We start from the raw sequence: 21177 nt of genomic DNA on the forward strand, positions 1-21177 counted from the left end.
TCCTGCCTACAGCCATCCCTGGGTGGGCTCAAACCACCCACCTTCTAGTTAGCAGCCAGACACACCAACCCATTGCGCCACAGAGACAGAGCTGTATCCTCCTTGGTCGGGGAAGAGCTCCAGAGTCGAAGATGACTGGGTCTCCAAATGTACCTAGTAGTGGCATATGAGAGCTGAAAATATTTCCAATATATTTCACATCTGGCAACCAAGGTGTCCCTTTGGTTTCAGATAGTACACAGGTAGACGAGTCTTCAAAGCTGGGGACACCAATTTTCACGGCCCTCTAGCAGCTATGTACCAGAAGTAATATATTTAGCGTTAACTCAGGCAGCGTCTCTGCATGTATATTTTGCTCTGGGAGGCTTAGTTTGGCCAGAGTGTAGCTGAAGTGAATGGGAAAGGCTGCTCATGCAGGAGCAATGTGCTCACACAGTATGGGTCTGGACAGAAGACTCTTGCTTATAGGATTATAGGAATATACCAACATCCACTTTTGTACAGGGGAGGTCCTTCACCTCGAATGGAGGGGTTCATGGGATGGTGGGCTCCAAACTGTGCAGGTGTGTGGCTGCCGAATGGTTGGCAGAGCCCCGTGTCAGTTGCTGAGGTCATGTTCCCTCCATCATTCACATCACCTACACCTCCTCCACTGTCTTGCAATGTCCTTCAGCAAGCAAGTCATCTCATCCTGCCCCATGGATTTCTGTTCAGTGGCAGATACTGGTAGATTCCAGCGAACTGGCTTGCAAGCAACTGCTGGTTATGCCTAGAACAGATGTGGGGCAACTTTGGCCCCCAGATGTTGCTGGGCTGCAACTCCCATCACCCCTGGCCATTGGCCATGTTTTACAGGACTGATGGGAGTCATAGTTCTACAACAGCTGGAGGGTCACAAGCCCCTCACATCTGGATAGGAACAAGGACCAATTTCCTTTATGGACCCAGCTGAAAGCAGGGGAGAATGAGCATTAGGTCTAAAGATTAATGGTATTTATGTGTGTGTCTTTACATGAGGAAAAAAACCTATAGGAAGCCTCCCTGCTCTAAGAAATCTAGCAGCACAATGTTGGATTTTTCATGGGTTGTTTTTTTGGTGGAAATTTATACCTCAATGCAGAAATGTTATTTCAAAATCTCTTTTTTTTAATTCAACTGTTATTCAGCAATATACAATACGGTTTATAAACAAATGTCTTACCTTGTTTCCAATCTTTCTCTTTTTTTATATTTAAAAATAAATATTATCGACAGTGAATATCCATTATGGTAAGATGTGCCTTTTTAAAAAATCAATAGTTCCCCCCAAAAGAAATAATTTAATTAAAAAAGAGGGGGAGGGGAAGGGAGGAGGAGAAAGGAAATAATAATAATAAAAATAAAAAGCCTAACCACAATAATCTACTAAAAAATAGGACCCTTCCTTAGAAGGGCTTTGCCCCCCCCCCCCATGTCTTTACATATCATCATAAAAGCAACTGTTCAACAGTTCGTGCAAAATTAATTGTCAGAGGAAAGGTTTAGAAAAAAAAGACGTTGGAAAAGAGAGAAATAATAGCTACCTTGTGTGGAACAGGGCATTGATACCATAGAATCTCGAAACTAGATGCATTATTTCAGGTGACTGACCTTTGTGTAATGTCCCAAAAATATGCTTTACCCCTCCCCTTGTTGAATGTGTTCATGCTTCTTTTCCAGTCTCTTTCTGTCCATCTTTAAGATTCTAGTTCTCATTGAGGGTTCTTTTTCCGTGTGTTTTTTGTTTTTGTTTTAAATAGTTTCCTTCTCATTTGGCTGAGGATTATCAGATAAAGAAGTCCATCAGTGGTCTAGGAATAAGTGTACAAGCTTATGGAACATCAACAGGAACGAATAGAGGAAAGGATCTGTCACGTAAATTGGCTCAGTACCTAGGAGGGAACAAGAGGAAGAAAAATGAAGGAGGGAGGGAGAGAGAGAAAGAAGAGAAAGGTTTAATTTTTGCAGCAGTTCAGAATCATTGATAACTTTAGTGTTTTGGTGAAGTACTGAGTGGTCACAGGGCAGGCATGGGGAACCTTTGACCTGTCAGGTGTTGCTGAACTACAACTCCCATCATCCTTGGCCATTTCTTCTGGGGCTGATGGGAGTTGAGCTTCAGTAACATCTGGAGGGCCACAGGCTCCCCACATACCCCACAGAGAATGCCTTCAGTTCAGGCAGTTTAGAGCAGAGGTGTGCAACCTGTGGCAGTAGCCGGTTAGATGATGGACCAATAATGCAAGGACCATTTTTAGAAGTGCATGTCCATAAATACGACACATCCCATGTTCATTGTCCAGGCTGAGTGTCATTCCTAATGTGTATATAGGCAAAGGGAACTCTTGGATTGTTCTGTCTAGCCCAGGGGTAGTCAACATTTTTATACCTACTGCCACAAATGCATCTTTCTTTATGGTAAAATTTCCTTACCATCCACCAGTGCTCGATGGAAGGAGGATTCAGCTTGTGCCGTAGAACCTCCTGCTGCCCACCTAGAATCCTGAAACGCCCACTAGTGGGCAGTAGGGACCAGGTTGACAACCCCTGGTCTAACCACTACAAATCTTTCTGGACTGATCTATGCTCACAACTGAGATAGGGCTGGCTCCATAGTCAATATTGTTGTCTAATGCATGCTGATTGTGAGCATGAAGACGCTGAACTTCGTTCAATGTTTAGAGCTTCAAAGATATTCTTTTAAAAGAAATCTTATTTCCCCCCTGCCTTATTTATTTGAAAATAAATAAAGGCATACTTGGAACATAAATTCTATGGTTGATTACAGCTTGCATGGATCGAAACAATAAAATATCATATTGCCTATATGATGAAAAGGGATAAAAAGCAAGCAAAAAGGTGCACTCTTCTCTGCCTCTATCAATCGATAACACTCATCCCCCTGTCTGCATTCCTGCTATTAGATTTCAGTGCAATCCAATTTGGAGAGCCCCAAAGAGCGTTCCAAGAAGCCACCTTGCAGGAATACGGCTGGCCTCCGCTGTTCATACGCAATTGTAATTAAAAGCTCTGCATAAATATTTGTGTAGGGTTGCATCACCATGGATTAGCTGTGTGTGTTGAAAAGAGAAAGGTGAGCTCACACACCTGTGCTTCTGGTACAAGCAAAATGCCAGCTAATGTAAAGGCACATATAAGGGAAAGGTAAAGGGGCCGCTGACCATTAGGTTCAGTCGTGACCGACTCTGGGGTTGGGGTGCTCATCTTGCTTTATTGGCTGAGGGAGCCGGCGTACGGCTTCCGGGTCATGTGGCCAGCATGACTAAGCTGCTTCTGGCAAACCAGAGCAGCGCACGGAAACACCGTTTACCTTCCCGGCGGAGCGGTACCTATTTATCTACTTGCACTTTGACGTGCTTTCAAACTGCTAGGTTGGCAGGAGAAGGGACTGAGCAACGGGAGCTCACTGCGTCGCGGGGATTTGAACCACCGACCTTCTGATCGGCAAGTCCAAGGCTCTGTGGTTTAACCCACAGGACCACCCGTGTCCCCAAAGGCACATATACTGCTCCCTTAAAGCAGAACAATACTGATGCTGTGTAGATGGATGAAGAGGGGAATCAGAAGAAGCTTCTTCTCCTTTCTAGGGATGGAGAGAAACAGGGTTCTTTTCATGCTTCAATGAGAAATGACACAATTCACACTTTTTGCAAAAAACTCCCTCTGTGCATCAAAACTTGGTTCTCTTTCCAAGATTGCACACCTCCGAATTTTGCAATGTGTTTCTTCAACCAAGTGATGTATACAAAAAAGTGTATATGGGGGGGGGAAGTGTGTATAAGAATCCATACATTCATGGCAATAATGTACGAAAATATGCATTGCATCAGCAGAAATAGCTTGCAAAAAAGTGCATAATAGGGAGCAAGTGCACAAAAATGCAGATGAATTTTCATGATTCGCTCGCTGATAAGGAAACGTGGAGAACGGAACTTAGAAAGAGAAATGCCTGTGGGAAACCCACAAGCAGGATTCGAACGCAAGAGCACCCTCTCCTCCTGTGGTTTCCATCAATTGGTATTCAGAAACATTACTCCAACTGGGGAGGTAGAGCATGGCCATCACAGCTAGTAACCGATAGTAGCTTCATCTGCCATGAAATTGTTGACTCTTCTTTTAAAGCCATCTATGTTGGTGGCCGAGGACACGGGTGGCGCTGTGGGTTAAACCACAGAGCCTAGGACTTGCCGATCAGAAGGTCGGCGATTTGAATCCCCGTGACGGGGTGAGCTCCCGTTGCTCGGTCCCTGCTCCTGCCAACCTAGCAGTTTGAAAGCACATCAAAGTGCAAGTAGATAAATAGGTACCGCTCCGGCGGGAAGGTAAACGGCGTTTCCATGCGCTGCTCTGGTTTGCCAGAAGTAGCTTGGTCATGCTGGCCACATGATCCAGAAGCTGTCTGTGGACAAACGCCGGCTCCCTCGGCCAATAAAGCGAGATGAGCGCCGCAACCCCAGAGTCGGTCACGACTGGACCTAATGGTCATGTTGGTGGCCATCACTGCCTCCTGTGGGAGTCAGTTCCACTGATCCTTCAGTTTGTCTAATCCTGTTTTTTTAAAAATGCAGTCTAAGCTATTGGCCATAGTGATATATTTGGAAACCCCAAAATTATTTAATTTAATTTAATTTATTAAGCACATTTATATTCCACTTTGAAAGAAAATATCTTTCCACAGTGGCATGTAATTACAGGTAAAATACACATAGCACTACAGATTCCCCCCCCCCAATTTGGGATGCAATCATACAACCTCACGGAGGAGAGGATGTGATAGCTTGCAGAGCCTCCTACCAACATGGCTTGGAGCAAAATTGCTTTCTGACCCCCCCCCCCCCCAGCAATGCCATGAGTACACACGGAATTCCCTGCAGCATGATGTATTTTGAGAGAGTTCCAGGCCTGAGCTCTGCAAAATGTAAACAGTAGAAGGAGTGCCTCTGTGCATGCGGTGCCTTTCTCTCACTGCTGGGTAATTCGCAAACAGCCCCCGCAGGTCTTAGATTAAATGACCAGACACTGTGCAGCAGATCCACTTAAATCAATAGTTAACTGCAGCCTAAATATAGTTTGACACTCGAACTCAGGACACAAGGGAGAAACATGCTACAAGGAAGGCATGCTTGGCAAATCTGCACTGTGGTCAGCTCCCACCTGGAAACCAATGTCCCCACTGTGAAAGGACGTGTGGATCCAGAATTGGCCTCCACAGTCACTTATGGAATCATTGTTAAAACTGTGTTTATGGAAGACAATCTTACTCGGCTACGAGTGATCACCGAAGAAGAAGATACTTTGAGATGCTTAAAATGTCAAGGCTATTATGATAGAAGCTCAAATCATACACCCTTAAAAAGAAAACCACCCTTCACTACAACCTGAACTTATTTCCAAGATGTGCTATTCATTAAATATATATCATCCCTGAAAGACTGCTCAAACCTGAGTATGATCCAGGAAAAGTTACACTCCATTTCACACAGGCACACACATCCCTCAGTGACTGCAATTCTGGATGATTGGCAGCTGTACATAGGAACTAACAATTCCTCTGACTTGCGTTGCAGACGTGGAATAAAAAACGCTGTCTGTGGTGCAAATCAGGCAATGCAAGCCATTATTTGGGTTTTCCCCGAAGCAAGTATCTATTGCTTTGCAGCTTAAAACTGTGTGTGCCTGCAATCCAATGTTCACTTGGGGAGCAAGCCCCGCTGCACTTAAAAAGGCTTATGTCTGAATAAAGATATATGGGGATGCGCTGTTAAGTCCCACTTGTACCAATGGGATTCGAACATTTCAGCTTCTCTGCTACCCAGCTACCCTTCTGCAATAAAATCTGCAACAAATATAAAAATGATTTCATGATGATGGAAAAGCAATTATTTGCAGAATTGCTTTGCAAATTATGTGGCTTGGGAGTTGCCGCAAATCCAGTGGTTCACTAAGCGTCTCCATCAAGACTCTCTTAGAAACACGGTACTGTTGGGGAAGAGTCAAAAGCTCTGCAATACAGCATCTGCTGCCAGGTAGCGTGTAGGCAATAGATGGATCAGTGGTCTGGCTTGGGATAAGACCATTTCCTATGCCTGTCAAGTTCACTGAAGTCAAAAATCAGCACAGATCACCTAGATTGACCATGAGACAGGATGTAGCTCAGTGGCAGAACACCTTCTTTGTGTGCAGAAGGTCTCAGGTTCAGTTCCTGGCATCTCCAGGTAGGGTTTCTGCCTGATACCCTGGAGAGCCTCTGCCAGCCATTGTAGACAACACTGAGCAAGTTCTACTGATGGTCTGGGTATAAGACAGCTTCCTATGTCCCTATATACCATCTTTAACCTTTGCCATTTGGAGTATCCCAAAAGGAGCTGATGGAAGAGCATTTAGTACAGGCACAGCTGCTGCAACCAGTCCGTTTCAGAGCTGATCTAACCCCAGACTGTAGCTTTCTTTGCACTTTGCTGTGACCAGACAATGGCCTCTGCCCCATCTGCTTGACACATCTGCATTATAAGTTTATTTAAACAAGCTTGAAGCCAGTTCAAATGTCATGGCTTCCAGCCCACTGGATAGAAGCAACATTCTGAAAGAACTGACAATGACATGGCACAAAATTCCTGGCTGCTTTACAGAAGCACAACTCTCAGGGATGTGCAATCTCCAGCGGCTGTTAGTTACCTCCCAAATCAGAGAGATACTTTGAGACTGATTTAGGGCTGAGCGATACCTGATTTTCAACATCACGATATATCACGATGTCTGAAATAAGGATGGAACTATGTAGAAGGGAACAGCAGGGTTGGGTGATATCTGGTTTTCAGCTTTGTGATATATCACCAGCTAAACATTGCAATATACTAATATATGAAATAAGGATGGAATTATGAAGAGGAACTGGTTAGGTTCAAGGTTTTTTTTCCTATATTGTGATTTTTGCATAACACGCCCCCCCCCCCGATTTGCAATAAATTGCCAGGTCAAAAATTATGAAACCAGTACAGTGGTACCTCAGGTTAAGAACTTAATTCGTTCTGGAGGTCTGTTCTTAACCTGAAACTGTTCTTAACCTGAAGCACCACTTTAGCTAATGGGGCCTCCTGCTGCTGCTGTGCCGCCACTGCACAATTTCTGTTCTCTCCTGAAGCAAAATTCTTAACCCGAGGTAATATTTCTGGGTTAGCGGAGTCTGCAACCTGAAGCGCATGTAACCTGTAACCTGAAGCGTATGTAACCCGAGGTACCACTGTATCATGATATGGACCTCAAACTGGTTTTGGACAATATGTTGATGTATCGCTCAGCCCTACTCCGAATAACAGTTGCTGGGAAACACAAAGGGGGAGAGTGTGGGATAGTTTCTGCCTCACACTTTAATCAGTCTTGGCTCCCCCCAAAGAATTCTGGGATCTGTAGTTTGTTATGGGTGCTGAGAGTTGTTCACAGGCCTCCCATTCCGCTCACAGAGCAACAGTTCTCAGAGTTCCCTGGGAAGAGGAGCTGATTGTTAAACCACTCAATGCATATTAATCTTTTCCTGCATGCAAACTGCGGAAGTTTAAAAATGCAGGGCAAATGTTGGTTTACAACAGATGGCTTGTGGAATCCCCAGGGATATTTCCCTGTCTTTTGAGAATAATCTCTTATCTGTCTTGTGAGTAGGACAGCAAAGTGCTAGATAATTAATCTTTAAAGGGATCAGGTCATAACCCTATAAAACGTTAGGCTTAGCATCATAGTTCAACACTTGGTCAGTTTTTGCAGACCAGTGGGTCAAACAGTTGAATTTGCTTCTTCCGTATGCCTGTGTGGATCTCTTAGATGCGTAGTGCAACGATGCCTAATATTTGTACAGCGCTTTCCATTGCTTAGAATACTTCATAAGAATGCGAAAAGAGCTGGATCAGATCAAAGGCCAGTATCTAGGCCAGTATCCCGTTTCTCACTGGACAGAAAGGTGCCTCTAGAAAACCCACAAGCAGGACCTGAGGGCAATAACCCTCTCCCAGTGTTGCTCATGAACCACAGATATTCAGAAGCATACTCCTGGAGGTAGCAGCGCACAGCCATTTGATAGCCTTATTTGTCACAAATTTGTATAATGCCTGTTGAAAGCTGGAGCAGTCTTGAGGAATTTGGGGCCAATGTGCCATCATTATGCTGCTGACACTCAGCTCTGTTTCTCCAGAATATCTGAGTTAGGAGAGCTGTGCAGTCCCTGTATCCATGTTTGGATGCAGAGGTGAGAGGGATGGCAAAAAGGAAGCTGAGCTTGACTCCTGGCAAAACAAAGCCAGTAGTTCCCATGACCAAGACATTGGTACAATTGCCTAACCTGGATGGGATTCCCTCTCCCTGAAGGAGCAAGTCTGCAATCTGGGGTGGGTGCTTCTGCATCCAGTTTCATCATTGGAGGCCCAGGTAGCCTCAATGGTTAGAAGTGAAGATTGAAGCAGATGTTTTACGTAACTGTTTTTTAACTGGTAATTTTGCTGTGTTGTTCTTTTTCTAAACTACTATGAGGTCTTAAAATAATAATAATCAAACAGTATGTGCATTTTGTGAAATAATAATAAATAAAGCTGCCTTAAGTCTGCAGCCATCAGCATGTCTTGTGGCAGGGAATTCCACAGGTTAACTACGCATGATGTGAAGAAGTAGCTCCTTCCTTGCCTGTCCTGAATCTCCCAATCATCAAGAAGTGGAGGAAAACTTCTCTATAGACACTATGCCCAATTTTATAGACCTAGGAGCATAGGAGGCTGCCTTGGACCAGGTCAGATCTTAGCTGATCTATCTCAGTATTGTCGACAGTGACTTACAGCTGCTGTCCATGGTTTCAGACAAGAGTCTGCAGAAGTACAGAGACATTTTAATATTATTATTGGGGGAGGAAAAACTTCAAAACAGCAATGTGAAGACAGAGTGCGCTTTGTAGCTGCTACGGAATGCCAGCTGTCTGGGGTGGGGTAGGGGGTGTAAAACCAGTTGAGGAAGGAGGTGGAATGGAGTATCATTTCAGCAGGGCATGGCTGGCTGTGTGGCTGGAAGATCTCTGCCCTGCCTCTCAATAATAATAATAATAATAATAATAATAATAATAATAATAAATTTTATTTATATCCCGCCCTCCCCAGCCGAAGCCGGGCTCAGGGCAGCTAACAACAATAAAATAGTACAACATTCTAAAATCATTTCATTCTAAAATTAATTCAAATCAAATTGATGGCAACCATTGGGCTAGAGTTCTGTGAAGATTGCCAAAGGAGGGAGTCAGGCTGTGCCTTGGCCAAAGTCCTGGTGGAACAGCTCTGTCTTGCAGGCCCTGCGGAAAGATGTCAAGTCCCGCAGGGCCCTAGTCTCTTGTGACAGAGCATTCCACCAGATCGGAGCCATTCCTTCATGAAATTCAGTGCGGCCTCAGGTTTCCAGCCAGTCTCCCTCATACCTCCGTGTGTTCAGCAAGGGCTGGCGCATTGCATGCCTCCCAACCATCATTCTCTCCCTACTAAGCTTTGTCCTTTTGAAGTCAGAACTGGTGCCGGACTGAATGGTGACATCCTTTCCTTGCCCAGAGCCATATTTGCAAGATACAGATTCCGCTGTTCTGCTAAAGTGCTCCACTTCTCCGATGACAGCAATTTGCCTCCCTGTTGGTAACAGCCCAGCAATGCAAAAATAACGGTTGCTAAGGACTGTTGTGACAAATAACCCCCCGTTTCACTGACACCCCGGCTTTTACCAATGCAAAACCCAACAGGAGCTGTTTAATATTGATGCACACAGTTGCTTTGTTCCTGCCTTGCTCGCAGGAGCGCAGTGGTACATACAGGCATTGTGCACTTGCCACAAGACGCACTCCTTAAATTAAAAACCTATAATCAATTCATCTTCCTGCTAATACAATGCTGTCAGAGATTTGTACGGTGTGTGTGTGTGTGTGTGTGTGTGGGAAACAACAGCAACAACACAAACCAGGTCCTTTCAAAATACCCACAATTGCTGTGCTTTTCTTCTCTACTTCCAGACCTTTTTGGCCCTTGTTAATAAAAATGTTGGCTTTGCTTCACAGAAAAGAAAGAAGGAAAAAGACTCCAGCATGGAACCACCACCAGTGTCAGAGACATCATGCCTATGTATGTTTGTGGCTGAGAAGCGCAGGTGAGCAGGGTGCTCTTGTCCTGTAGGCTTCCCACAGGCATCCGATTGGCTACTTTGAGAACAGGATGGTAGACTAGACGGGTCATTGGCCTGATCCAGCAGGCAGAGATGGCCACCAACTTGGATGGATTTAAAAGAGGAATGGACCAATTCATGGAGGAGAGGATTATCAATGACTACTAGCCACCATGCTCTGCCTCCGCAGTTGGAGGCAGCAAGGCCTCTGAATACCAGTTGCTGGGAACCACAGAAGGAGAGAGGGCTCTTGAGTTCAAATCCTGTTTGCTGTTTTTTCACAGGCAGCTGTTCGGCCACTGTGAGAACAGGATGCTGTACTAGATGGTCTGATCCAGCAGGCTCTTTTTAGGTTCTTATGCTTTGATCTTTACCTGGGAGTAAGTCCTATTGAACTCAAGGGGGCTTATGCCTGGAAAGGCGTATACAGTGGTACCTCGGGTTACAGACACTTCAGGTTACAGACGCTTATAGTACCTTCTGGTTAAGAACTTTGCTTCAGGATGAGAACAGAAATCGCATGGCAGCAGCGGGAGGCCCCATTAACTAAAGTGGTACCTCAGGTTAAGAACAGTTTTAGGTTAAGAACGGACCTCCAGAACGAATTAAGTTCTTAACCCGAGGTACCACTGTATACAACTGCCCTGTTAAACACCTATTTACTGTTGCAGTTCCTGCTACCACTGCTGTATTATGAAAGGAGCTGTCCAGCAGATCAGGAAGAAGGTTTTCAAAAAACCAGAAGACTTGTCCAGCTAAGGCAAGGATGAGAAACCTGTGGCCCTCCAAACATTGTTGGGCTCCAACTTCCATCAGCTTCAGCCAGAGTGATCAAATGTTTGGAATCCAAACCATATCTTAAGGGTCACAGGGTTCTGTACCCCTGAGCTAAGCAGTGAAGCAGAACTAGGAAATGGGAAAGAAGGGGTGTTGCATTAGCAGTAGCTAAGCATCACCTGAACATTATTTTTTAGTTGCCCCAACACTTTCTAGAGCATCAGCATAGCCATGATACAGAGCATGATTCTGAAGTCATCTTCCCACATTGAACTCAATATTGGAGACCTTGTGTTGCCAGATAGTCATTGAACTTCCTGGTTTCGGTATCCACTTGGCCTCAGTGCTGCTCCTGTTGTCCCAGGGATTTTGGGCGGTGAGAGCAGTGAGGGTATCCTAAATCAGCAGCTTTCTTAAGGGCAGCACATTTCAAGGTAGTGGCCTTAGAGGCAGATGCTGTTGTCCACTGTCGTTAGCCCATGGACAATTATAATCCTGGGGCTTCAGATTCCAAGCTGCTAACATACTATCAGTGACTACTATAGGTATATGAAAGCGACTGCGCTAGCAAAACTTTTGTTTTTTGGGGTAGACTCACAGCATTGATGGATATATTTACAAGCAACTCTTGGGTTTTTGAACTCTCAGCAGGAACAGTCTCTTTTCTCAGACATTTCACAGTTAATGACTATATTGGTTGTCTCTTCCATTCTTTTTTTAAAGGAGAGAAGTTTTTACAGGGTGCCTCTCCCACCTGCTATACATAATTATATATCTGTAAGTCATCCCACACACATCTGGATTAGAGGAAAGACCTGCCCCATCAGATAATGACAAACCCTAAAGGCGTAAATGTTATTCTATTACTGCAAACACCCCACAAAAGGAGCCTTATAACTTAATTTGTTTCTGTTGCAAACTGTTAGGAGACCCCCTATGCTATAGCAATCTGTGATACGAATAGGAGTCTCCTAACAACTCTCAGAACCCGTAACAAAGTACAGTTCCCAGGGTTCTTTGGGAGATGCCATGGCTGTTTAAAGTGGCATACTACTGCTTTAAATGTAGGCCATTCTCAAGGTGCCTCTGTGGAAAGAGGCAGCAAGAATTCAAGTAAGACTCTGGCTACCTCCAAGCTTTTGCAAGGGGGAAGTCAAGTGCAGGTTAGAAATCTAGGTTTGGATAATTAAAGTGGATCTGCTGCCCTGATGCAACAAATCCATGTTTTTTGTTTGTTTTTGTTTTTAAATGGTACCTTTGTGGTTAGGAAAATGAACTGAAAAGGATGGGATGAATGGATCACCATACAAACAAATCTCGATGAATTCACGACAGATGCTCATTGTCGTATAATCTCTCCCAGGGCCAGATTAAAACCTTTAGAGGCCCTAAACACTGAAACATGATGGTGCCCCTCCATACATAATTCTAAATAAAAACAACACGAAATTATAAAATGGAAAGAATTTTTTTTTTTAATGTGACAAATCTACTATTCATGCTGAAATTAAAACAGCTTCTTTCTAGTTTTCTGATGGCAAAATTCTTGAAAAGTTCATTGAAGCTGACTCAACAAAGCAGGCCCGCTTCCAGACACGGTGGAGAAAATGAATCAAATCTGTCCTTACATATTGTTGTTATCTGAGGATTTTTTCATTTCAGCCAAGAAAAAGAGTGATCTGCGGAGCATTTAGTAATAATCAACATTAGAAGAATGATGACTACTTTGATGATTTTTTAAAAAAAACAAATGTCAAATTCTTTTTCTTTTTTAATTAAAAAAATTCCTCAATTCTAGTTGGGTGTTCCTGTTTTGCTGGTGGCTTAAACACATGCTTAGCCTACCTATTCGGTAATCCAACACTGACCTCTGCACAAACAGATCAGGACTGAAATAGACTGAATCAGGACTGAAAAGACTGAATAGAGTCTAACCTCTCTGTAAGCTTGGAGGAGCCCTAAGCTACAACCTTTGCAGGTTTCATGTAGCACCCAGGGTTGCTGGAAAGATGAAACATACAAAGGCCAATCCCCTATTTTGGGAAAGATAAAATCCAGCTCTCATGCAGATCCACCTCCATCTTTAAGAGGCAGATATTCTGTGTACCTGTGAATAATCTCCTGTGTACCTTTGGGGACTCCTCTTTTTGCATTCCTGTCTGTACATCAGCCATCTGAGAACAATGTTCCAGGCATGCATCAGACGAAATGAGCTCTAATCTAGGAAGACAGCCCCACAATAAATCTACTAGTCCTTAAGGTGCCTGGAGACTCTTTTTAAATATATTTTTAAAGAGTGTGTGTTCATAGCAGGTTCTAAGCATGTCTGAACCCTCATTTTAAGAATTAAACACTGCCACATATAGCTCTTGACCATGACAAACTTTTCAAATGAGGAAGTTCAACCACCTATCTGTTTCCTCTGGTGGACTCTAAGGACATTTTTCGTACTCTAGGAATTAATCAACATCCCATTACAAAGAAACAACAACCCCTTGTTCCCTCGCTTGACCTCACCACAATTCAAGGGAGTTCTTAATAAGCCTAGCTTTAAAAACCTCTAGTGATGCATGTTTAATAAGCAGTTCCTTTTGCATGTTTCTTGCCTAGTGACATTTAAGAACCCTATCTTGATTTCAATTATGGCATATATCCTTTGTGGTATTTAATATACCTAGGATAAGTAGACTAGCTGCTGGACCCAGATCTCTTCTACATCAGGAAACAATGCTGTAGCCCTTAGTTGTTAAAATGGGCAAAGTTAGTGCACACCCTCCAACATTTCTCTGATGAAAAAAATGTCCTATTTCATCATCATCATCATCATCATCATCATCATCATCATCATCATCATATTTATACCCCACCTATCTGACTGGGCTGCCCCAGTCACTCTGGATGGCTCCTAACATATATAAAAACATAATAAAACATTAAACGTCAAAAAAACTTCCCTATACAAGGCTGCCTTCAGATGTCTTCCAAAGGCTGTATAGTTACTTATCTCCTTGGTTTGGGAGTTGCATAACTCTATTCCCACCAGCATTTCTCCGATGAAAATAGGAACATCCTAAGGAAAAGTGGGATATTCCGGGATCAAATCAGAAACCAGGGATGGCGTCTGTAAATCCAGAACTGTGCCTGGAAAATAGGGACACTTGGAGAGTCTGTTAGTGAAGTGACAGTATGTACCAGGGGTAGCCATTGTGGTATTTCTCCCAGACACTGCTGGACTACAACTCCCATCATCCTTGACCATTTGTCATGTTGGCTGGGACTGATGGGAATTGGAGTCTAGCAACCACACAGGTGCCTCCTATCATAGGAAGCTGCCTTATATCGAGCCAGACCACTGGCTTGTCTAGTTCAGTACTGTTGGACTACAACACTCATCATCCCTGATCATTCACATGCTGGCTCAGCCTGATAGGAGCTGTAGGGCATCAGGTTCCACATCCAAAGTCTATTGACTAGGATAATTGCGGAAGGACAATTTTAGCAACATGGGAAATTGCCTTATACCAGGCCCAAATATTTTCCCCGGCCATCTCACAGCCCTAGCCATATCAATAATTATAATGTATTATCAATTTTAATCCCATGCTTTGTTACCCCTAGGATGGTATACACAGCTATTAACAGTTGTCCTGTGAGCTTCCATAACAATATTTTCCTCTAATTCTTGTGTTGCTTTGCAAATTTTGTATTTTGTAAAGGTCTTTGGCTATGCACAATTAACTTGACTGACTAGAGCCCACTGTTACCTGCTTTGAATGGCAGCAGCTTGTTAAGAGTCTCAAGTTCCCATCACTTTCCACCTGATCCTTTTAAGACTGGAGATGTCAGAGATATGGGTGGAGAAGAAATTCAATTCAGTACACATGCAAAACCAAATCACATTCTCAGTATGCAAACTGAAACACAGCAGTGCTTTGAAACTGGCATTTATCCAAATTTTGCAATTCAGTTGTCCAACCAATGTTTAGAAAAAAACACATATATTATGGGAAAGTGTGTGAAGATATTAGTGAAAATAACATGCAAGAACACATTGTATTAGGAACAATGGCTTGCAAAGATGTGCTCATGAGTCAAAACTGCATCTAAAAATGTGTTTACTAGGAGACATTCTCACTAAAATGCTGATGGATTTTAATGAGGATTTTATAAAAGAAAAACCTTTCGATCGCTGCAAAAAGACGGAGATCTGAATTTCAGATTGGAAAAAGGAGAAGCAGAGTCAACCAAAATTGTCAGGTCCTTCCATCCCAAAATAAACTGGGATGTGTGTGTGTGTGTGTGTGTGTGTGTGTGTGTGTATAAAACACATTATCTTAGGCAAATGCATTAAAACATTTAATGAGCTTAGTTTTGAGCATCTATTTCTTGTACAGATGCTTTTAAACACATTATTCACAGAGCGTCTGCCAAAAACACACATTTTATTAACCTCAGGATCAGAAAGGTTAAATCAAACAAATGCAGGGGTGCTATTAATGCTTCAGTAATTAGGCAAGGATACAAAATGTACCGCAAACATCTGCTAGTACATCACAAAACTGAAGACCTCCTGGAAACTCCCTTCACCCTCCAATACAGAGACTTCCAGTAGGCACAGAGACCTAGTGGAAAAGAAATGTCCCCCCCCCCCCCCGCCCAGCTCCTGCAGATATGTAGCGATGGTGCCAGGTGAGCCTCCCTTGGGGCAGCAGTCCACAAACATGTCCATGATGCAATAATAGTGCATTCGTGGTGCACTTATAATGAACCATCCACTCCTCATTCCACCTTTTCCGGAGGCCAAAACTTGATGCACCCCTTTGCGCTGCCTTCCCTGGCTAAGCAAGGCACTGGGCTTTGGGAAGGAGGTGCAAGGCTCTGGCAGGATCCTAGAGCCCCTCAATCTCCTTCCCCCAAGCTGGGAAAGCACTAACTAGGCTTTGGGAAGGAGGACGGAGGGCTCTAGGACCCTGTCAGAGCCCTCATGCCTCCTTCCCAAAGCCCAGTGGGGTGGGGTGTCAAATGTTGCTATGGGCCACCGGAAAAGATCTCAAGGGCCACCTGTGGACAGTCCTGGGATAGACTGTTGACGGGGACAGACTTGACATCAGCACGTAAATCCGGTGCTTAAGAGCTTGCACCAGAACTCTCCCATTGTTTGCTTATGCGTTTCTTCCATTCACATGTCATCGTTTCACCATGATGGAACTCAGGGAAGGCGCCATGTTTTTCCTGTCCCAGGAGTCCTCAGAGCCTCAGAAGGCCTCATCTTTGCAAAGAACCTCCTGGAAGAGGCTTTGCTCTTAGAGTTTAGTTACCCCTTTGCATCACTGGATACCCCTCTGTTTTTGAGTCCCAGCCAGGGGGAAATGGGGGAATATAAATAAACAAATAATTTTCCTGTCAGCTCTTTCCCCTCCCTCCTTCATTTCCTCCCTCCTGCTGGCCTCCCGCTTTTTACTCTTTCGCTCTTTCCCTCCTGCACTTTTCCCTTTGAGGTATCGCTTCGCTGTCTGTCTCTTCTGCCTCCTCCTCCGTCCCCCCTCACCTGCCTCTCTTTCCTTGTCCTCTCAGTGTCACTCCTGTTTTCCTCTCCTCTTCCTCCTCCTGCTTCTTGCAGAGGACTGAAACTGACTCTTCCTGGATGTTGCCTTTTCATATTGCTCTGGAACACTGTCAGCATCCTCATGATACCTGTTGGGATTCCCTCATAATAGGGCTTCCTCTCCAGAAGATGCCCCATGAAGGCACTGACCAGACCCAGACCTGCAAAGCTGTGCCTTCAGAACACATTCTGGGACTGGCTCCACCCATCACACACCTTCTCACTTTGCACTGAATTATCTTGTGATCTAAGATTGCCTCTGCGTTAACTGGCTGCAACATTTCCTGCCCAATCATCAGTGCAGGAGGCTTCAAATGGTTTGTTAACACGGTGTCCCCTGTCCCCGAACATGTCCAACCACCAGAGATATAGAGCAGATAGAAAAGATAAGGCCAGATTATCAGGGGCAGGGGATCTTTGCCCTAACAGACATATCTGACATGCTCTTTTAGCTGCAAATGTTTATGCCCATCTGTTAGCGTGGCTTTGTGCCCATTGCAATCTGATCTGGCTGTTTCATTAGGGCATATGCACTTCACAACCCACAGGCGGTCTACGCAAGGCTAAATAAATCAGCTGTGCAGGAAGCTTGATTCTTCTCTTTGATAGTCGGAAGGCTCAGGCCCCATCTGCACTGTAAATGCAAAGCGGTATCATACTGCCTCTCCCCATATGAACCAACCCAGACCGTGCCATCATCATCTGAGGCTGTTCTTCATGTGCCTCCTTCACAAGAGCGGTTTGGCAGCTCGGGAACGGGCCTTTTCTGTGGTGGCTCCCTGCTTGTGGAACGCTCTCCCCAGGCAGGCTCACCTGGTGCCTTCATTACATATCTTTAGGCACCGGATAAAAACTTTCCTCTTCTCCCAGGCCTTGGACTAATTCAACCATCTATGGCATTTTAAACAGTGGGTTTTTGTTCACGCTTTGTGTTTGTTATTATGTTATGCATTTTCATGTTTTTATATTGTAAACCACCCTGAGATCCTCAGGATGAAGGGTGGTATAGAAATCTTAAAAATACCGTAATAAAAAAATAAAAGCAGTCACGGCTTCCTCCCAAAGAATCATGGGAGCTGTGCTTTGTTAAGGGTTTTGAAGGTCGGTAGGCACAGTGGTGGCTAGTAACACTTTTACTTGGGAGGGATGCAATTTTTTCATTACAAGAGGTTCTGCCCAACACTTGTTTAGAAAAGTGTGTCATTACACACACACAGAGTGCCATTGTCTCCTTGTCTCTACCCTGCTATCAGTTATTCTCTGCACTTCTATGGACAGGGACAGAGCTTCCATGTAAGAGGACCCAAGTATGATTTTCATACAAGATTTACTCCATTCCTCTTATTTAAAAAATAAGCCATACCACACAATGTAATTTTCTGAATTCATGCATTGTTCACACCTGCTCATCCCTTGTGCAAAAACTAAACACAAAATAACCTTTTAAAAAGTGAAGAAAAGTTGCTTCCAGTTGCGTGCAGGAATGTAGATTCCTGCATCTGCCTCTCAGCCACTGCTTACCCATGGTGAGCATAGAGAACATGGGCTGTATCCAACTAACCTTTACTCAGAGTAGACCTATTAAAATTAAAGGTCATAAGTTTGTTTTGTTCATTACTTGCAATAGATCACTTCAAAGCATGGCTGACACTGGATACATGCTTTCAGCTCCTAAAGGCACCTCTAGATGGAACAGTTTTCAAGCATAAATTTCCATATTTGATGCATGCAAGCTGCACTAAATACCAGCTCTGAATCTAGCAGGATGAGTGCAGGCAGCACAGACCAAAAGAGGCATCAACTCAGTTTTACTCAAAAGTAGACCCATTAAAATACATGGACAACATGGACTAAGTGCCATTCATTTCAATATGTCTACTCTGATTCAAATTTATTACCTGCTATGGCGGTCCTAAATCTTTGTATCAGCAGTAGCTGGTGCCCATTGTGACTGGTAAAGGTGAAATGCAGGGAGGCCAACAGTAGGTGGTGCCAAAGCCAGGCAGAGTCTGCTAATTTGGTTGCCATTCTGTTCCCTGCTGAGGTCTACAAGGGCAATAGTAAGACTAAAGAGGAGGAAGCTGAACCTCCTGGATTTATTGCAAATAGTAAGGCAGGCCGGTGGGTCATATTGAGGTTGGTGGGGCAGTGCCATCCTCATGGGGCAACCTCCATTGATGCAGCAAAAGAACAGCCCTGCTGGATTGGTCTAGAAGGGTTGGTCTAGTCCGCTACCACCAGCACCATAACCATCATCACCATCTTATTTTCATTACTGGGTTCTTTCCATCCGTGTTCTACTTAGATCAGACACACTGAAGTTAATGGACTTAGCAATAACCATCAGTTTCAAGGGGTCTACCTATCATCATCATTTATTTGTGGCTTACAACAAAAATGTTTAAAAGTGACTTACAATTCTAAAGGCATACACGATACAGAATTTAAAATTCATCAAAAAGACAAAAGATCATTAATTGACTAAAAGTGCTCATCCTGCAATGCCATAAAAAAGAGGGAAAAATCCAACTCCATCCTACTAAAAGATGAACACCAGTGCAGATTAGGATATCATCATTCCATGTGAATAGCAATTGAGAATCAAATGACTGGACGAACAGGAATGTCTTTGCCTGGCACCTAAAAGTTGTTAATGAAGGCACCAGGCACATTTCTCTTTGAAGAGCATTCCACTATTGGAGAGTCACCACTGAAAAGGTCTGTTCTCATATTGCCACCCTCTGCAGCTCCCTTGGAGGGGGCAAATGGAGAAGGGTTTCAGATGATGAATGCAGAATCTAGGTGGGTTCTAGGGAAAGGTGGTCCCTAACTTACTGGGGCCCTGAGCGACATGAGGCTTTATAGGTCAAACCAGCATGAGGAATTGACCACCACTATTTCCAACACTTAAGCAAAATGCTTAAGGGAAGCTCCCCACTAAAGCATGAAGTTAACAACCTTCATGGAGTCCCCTTCCCCAGTGGATGATTTTCCTCCTTCCTTCCTGGAAGGAGAGGTTGTTCTCAGTGTATCAAGCAGACACAGTTACTCTGCTTCTAGGATCTATGCCTCATTGATAGGAACCAGCGGGCAAAAAAGTACCACATACTCCTTCACGACTCTCTCTGGAGTCAGCTCATCTATCATAAACAGCAACATGAACCAGTCTTGATACAGACAGAAATGACCTCTTGCTCTACATATTTGTGTGTAGAGGGGAAATGGTGGCCGAGGCATGAATAAAGCCCAGCGAAAATTTGTTGTGACAGTTTATGACAACATACAGCTGTAACCCTCTGAGCATAGCATGCCAGATCTGTCTCTGTTAAACATAGTGTGACTAGTACTGAACTCTGCTCAGCACTGAAATTAATGCAGTAAGAAATGTGATGTTTACTTAGAACGTACTCTCTTTCATCTTGTTGGAAGGTTTTTTTTCCTGGGAAGTTTGTTTTGGAAGTCTAGTACTCTTAATTGGGGGGGGGGAGCATGGTGCCATCCATATATTATTGGACTCCCATCAGCCCCAGTAAACATGGCCAATGGTCAGAGATGATGGGAGTTGTAGTCCAACAACATCTGCGGGACACTCTGCTCTACGCTATACATCATGTTATCGTTCAGAGTTTAAAAACATTTAAAAAAAATCACTTCTCGATCAGGCCAGTAGTCCATTTCGACCAACATCCGCAATGCATGTTTATGTAAAGCACACAAGCAGGACCTGAATGCAACAACACTTTTCTCTCCAAAGTGGAGAAAAGTGTTGGAAAATGGAGGCAGTGTTCTATTGTTCTAATTTCATAACCTTTCAATGTCCGAGAATTTCTTACAACAGCACTTTTTAGGAAAGTTCAGCATTATTGTTACCATTTCACAGATGAAACCGAGGCTTGAAAAAGAATGGCTATGAGCATTCATAATAGAGGGCTTTCTAGTTCAGAGCGCACATACTTTTACCCTCCAAAATGCTCTTTTATCAGCTCCAGTTGGCATGACCTGTGGTCGGGGAAAAGGCTGCAACTCAGGGGCAGAGCATCATCAGGTCAGTGACCCACCTATTCCAACATCCTGTTCTTACTTGAGCTGGTGCCAGAGGGAGACCAGCAAGCAGGATTCAAGCACAAGAGCACCCTCCCCTCCCGTGGTTTTCAGCAATCAGTATTCAGAAGCCTTGCTGCCTCCAACTGTGGAAGCAGCGCATACCAACCATGGCAAGTAGCCATCAATAGTTTTCTCCTCCTCCATGAATTTGACTAATCCTCTCTGAAAGCCATCTAAGTTGGTGGCTGTCACTGCCTCCCGTGGGAGAGAATTCCATAGTTTAACCATGTGCTGTGTGAAGATGCTTCCTTTTATCTTTTCTGAATTCCAATGTTCAACTTCATTGGACGGATGTCCATGCACTCTAGTATCATGAGAGAGTGGAGAGGGGACTTTTCTTCATCCCCTTTCTCTATGCCATGCGTCATTTTATAAACTTCTGTCATGCTCCTCTAAACTAAAACATCCCAAATGCATGCCACCCCCTTGAGGGGTCAATGGTCTGACTCATAAGGATAAGGAACCTTCCTGTGTTTCAGGTA

At 44.0% G+C, this 21177-nt stretch overlaps 1 protein-coding gene across 2 annotated transcripts in view; it reads right to left on the reverse strand.

Moving 5' to 3' along the window:
* Positions 1-1128: 1128 nt before the first annotated feature.
* Positions 1129-21177, reverse strand: part of VSTM2B (V-set and transmembrane domain containing 2B) — a 38411-nt gene continuing 18362 nt past the window's right edge. For both annotated transcript variants that reach the window (XM_083626123.1, XM_083626122.1), the window contains exon 6: positions 1129-1910. In XM_083626123.1, the coding sequence (XP_083482249.1) occupies positions 1822-1910 (89 nt within the window). In that variant the 3' untranslated portion in view covers positions 1129-1821. The remainder of the gene's footprint in view (positions 1911-21177) is intronic.

This window comes from Podarcis filfolensis, assembly GCF_964270895.1.
Source record: "Podarcis filfolensis genome assembly, chromosome: 8".
In the NCBI taxonomy this organism is placed as follows: Eukaryota; Metazoa; Chordata; class Lepidosauria; order Squamata; family Lacertidae; genus Podarcis; species Podarcis filfolensis.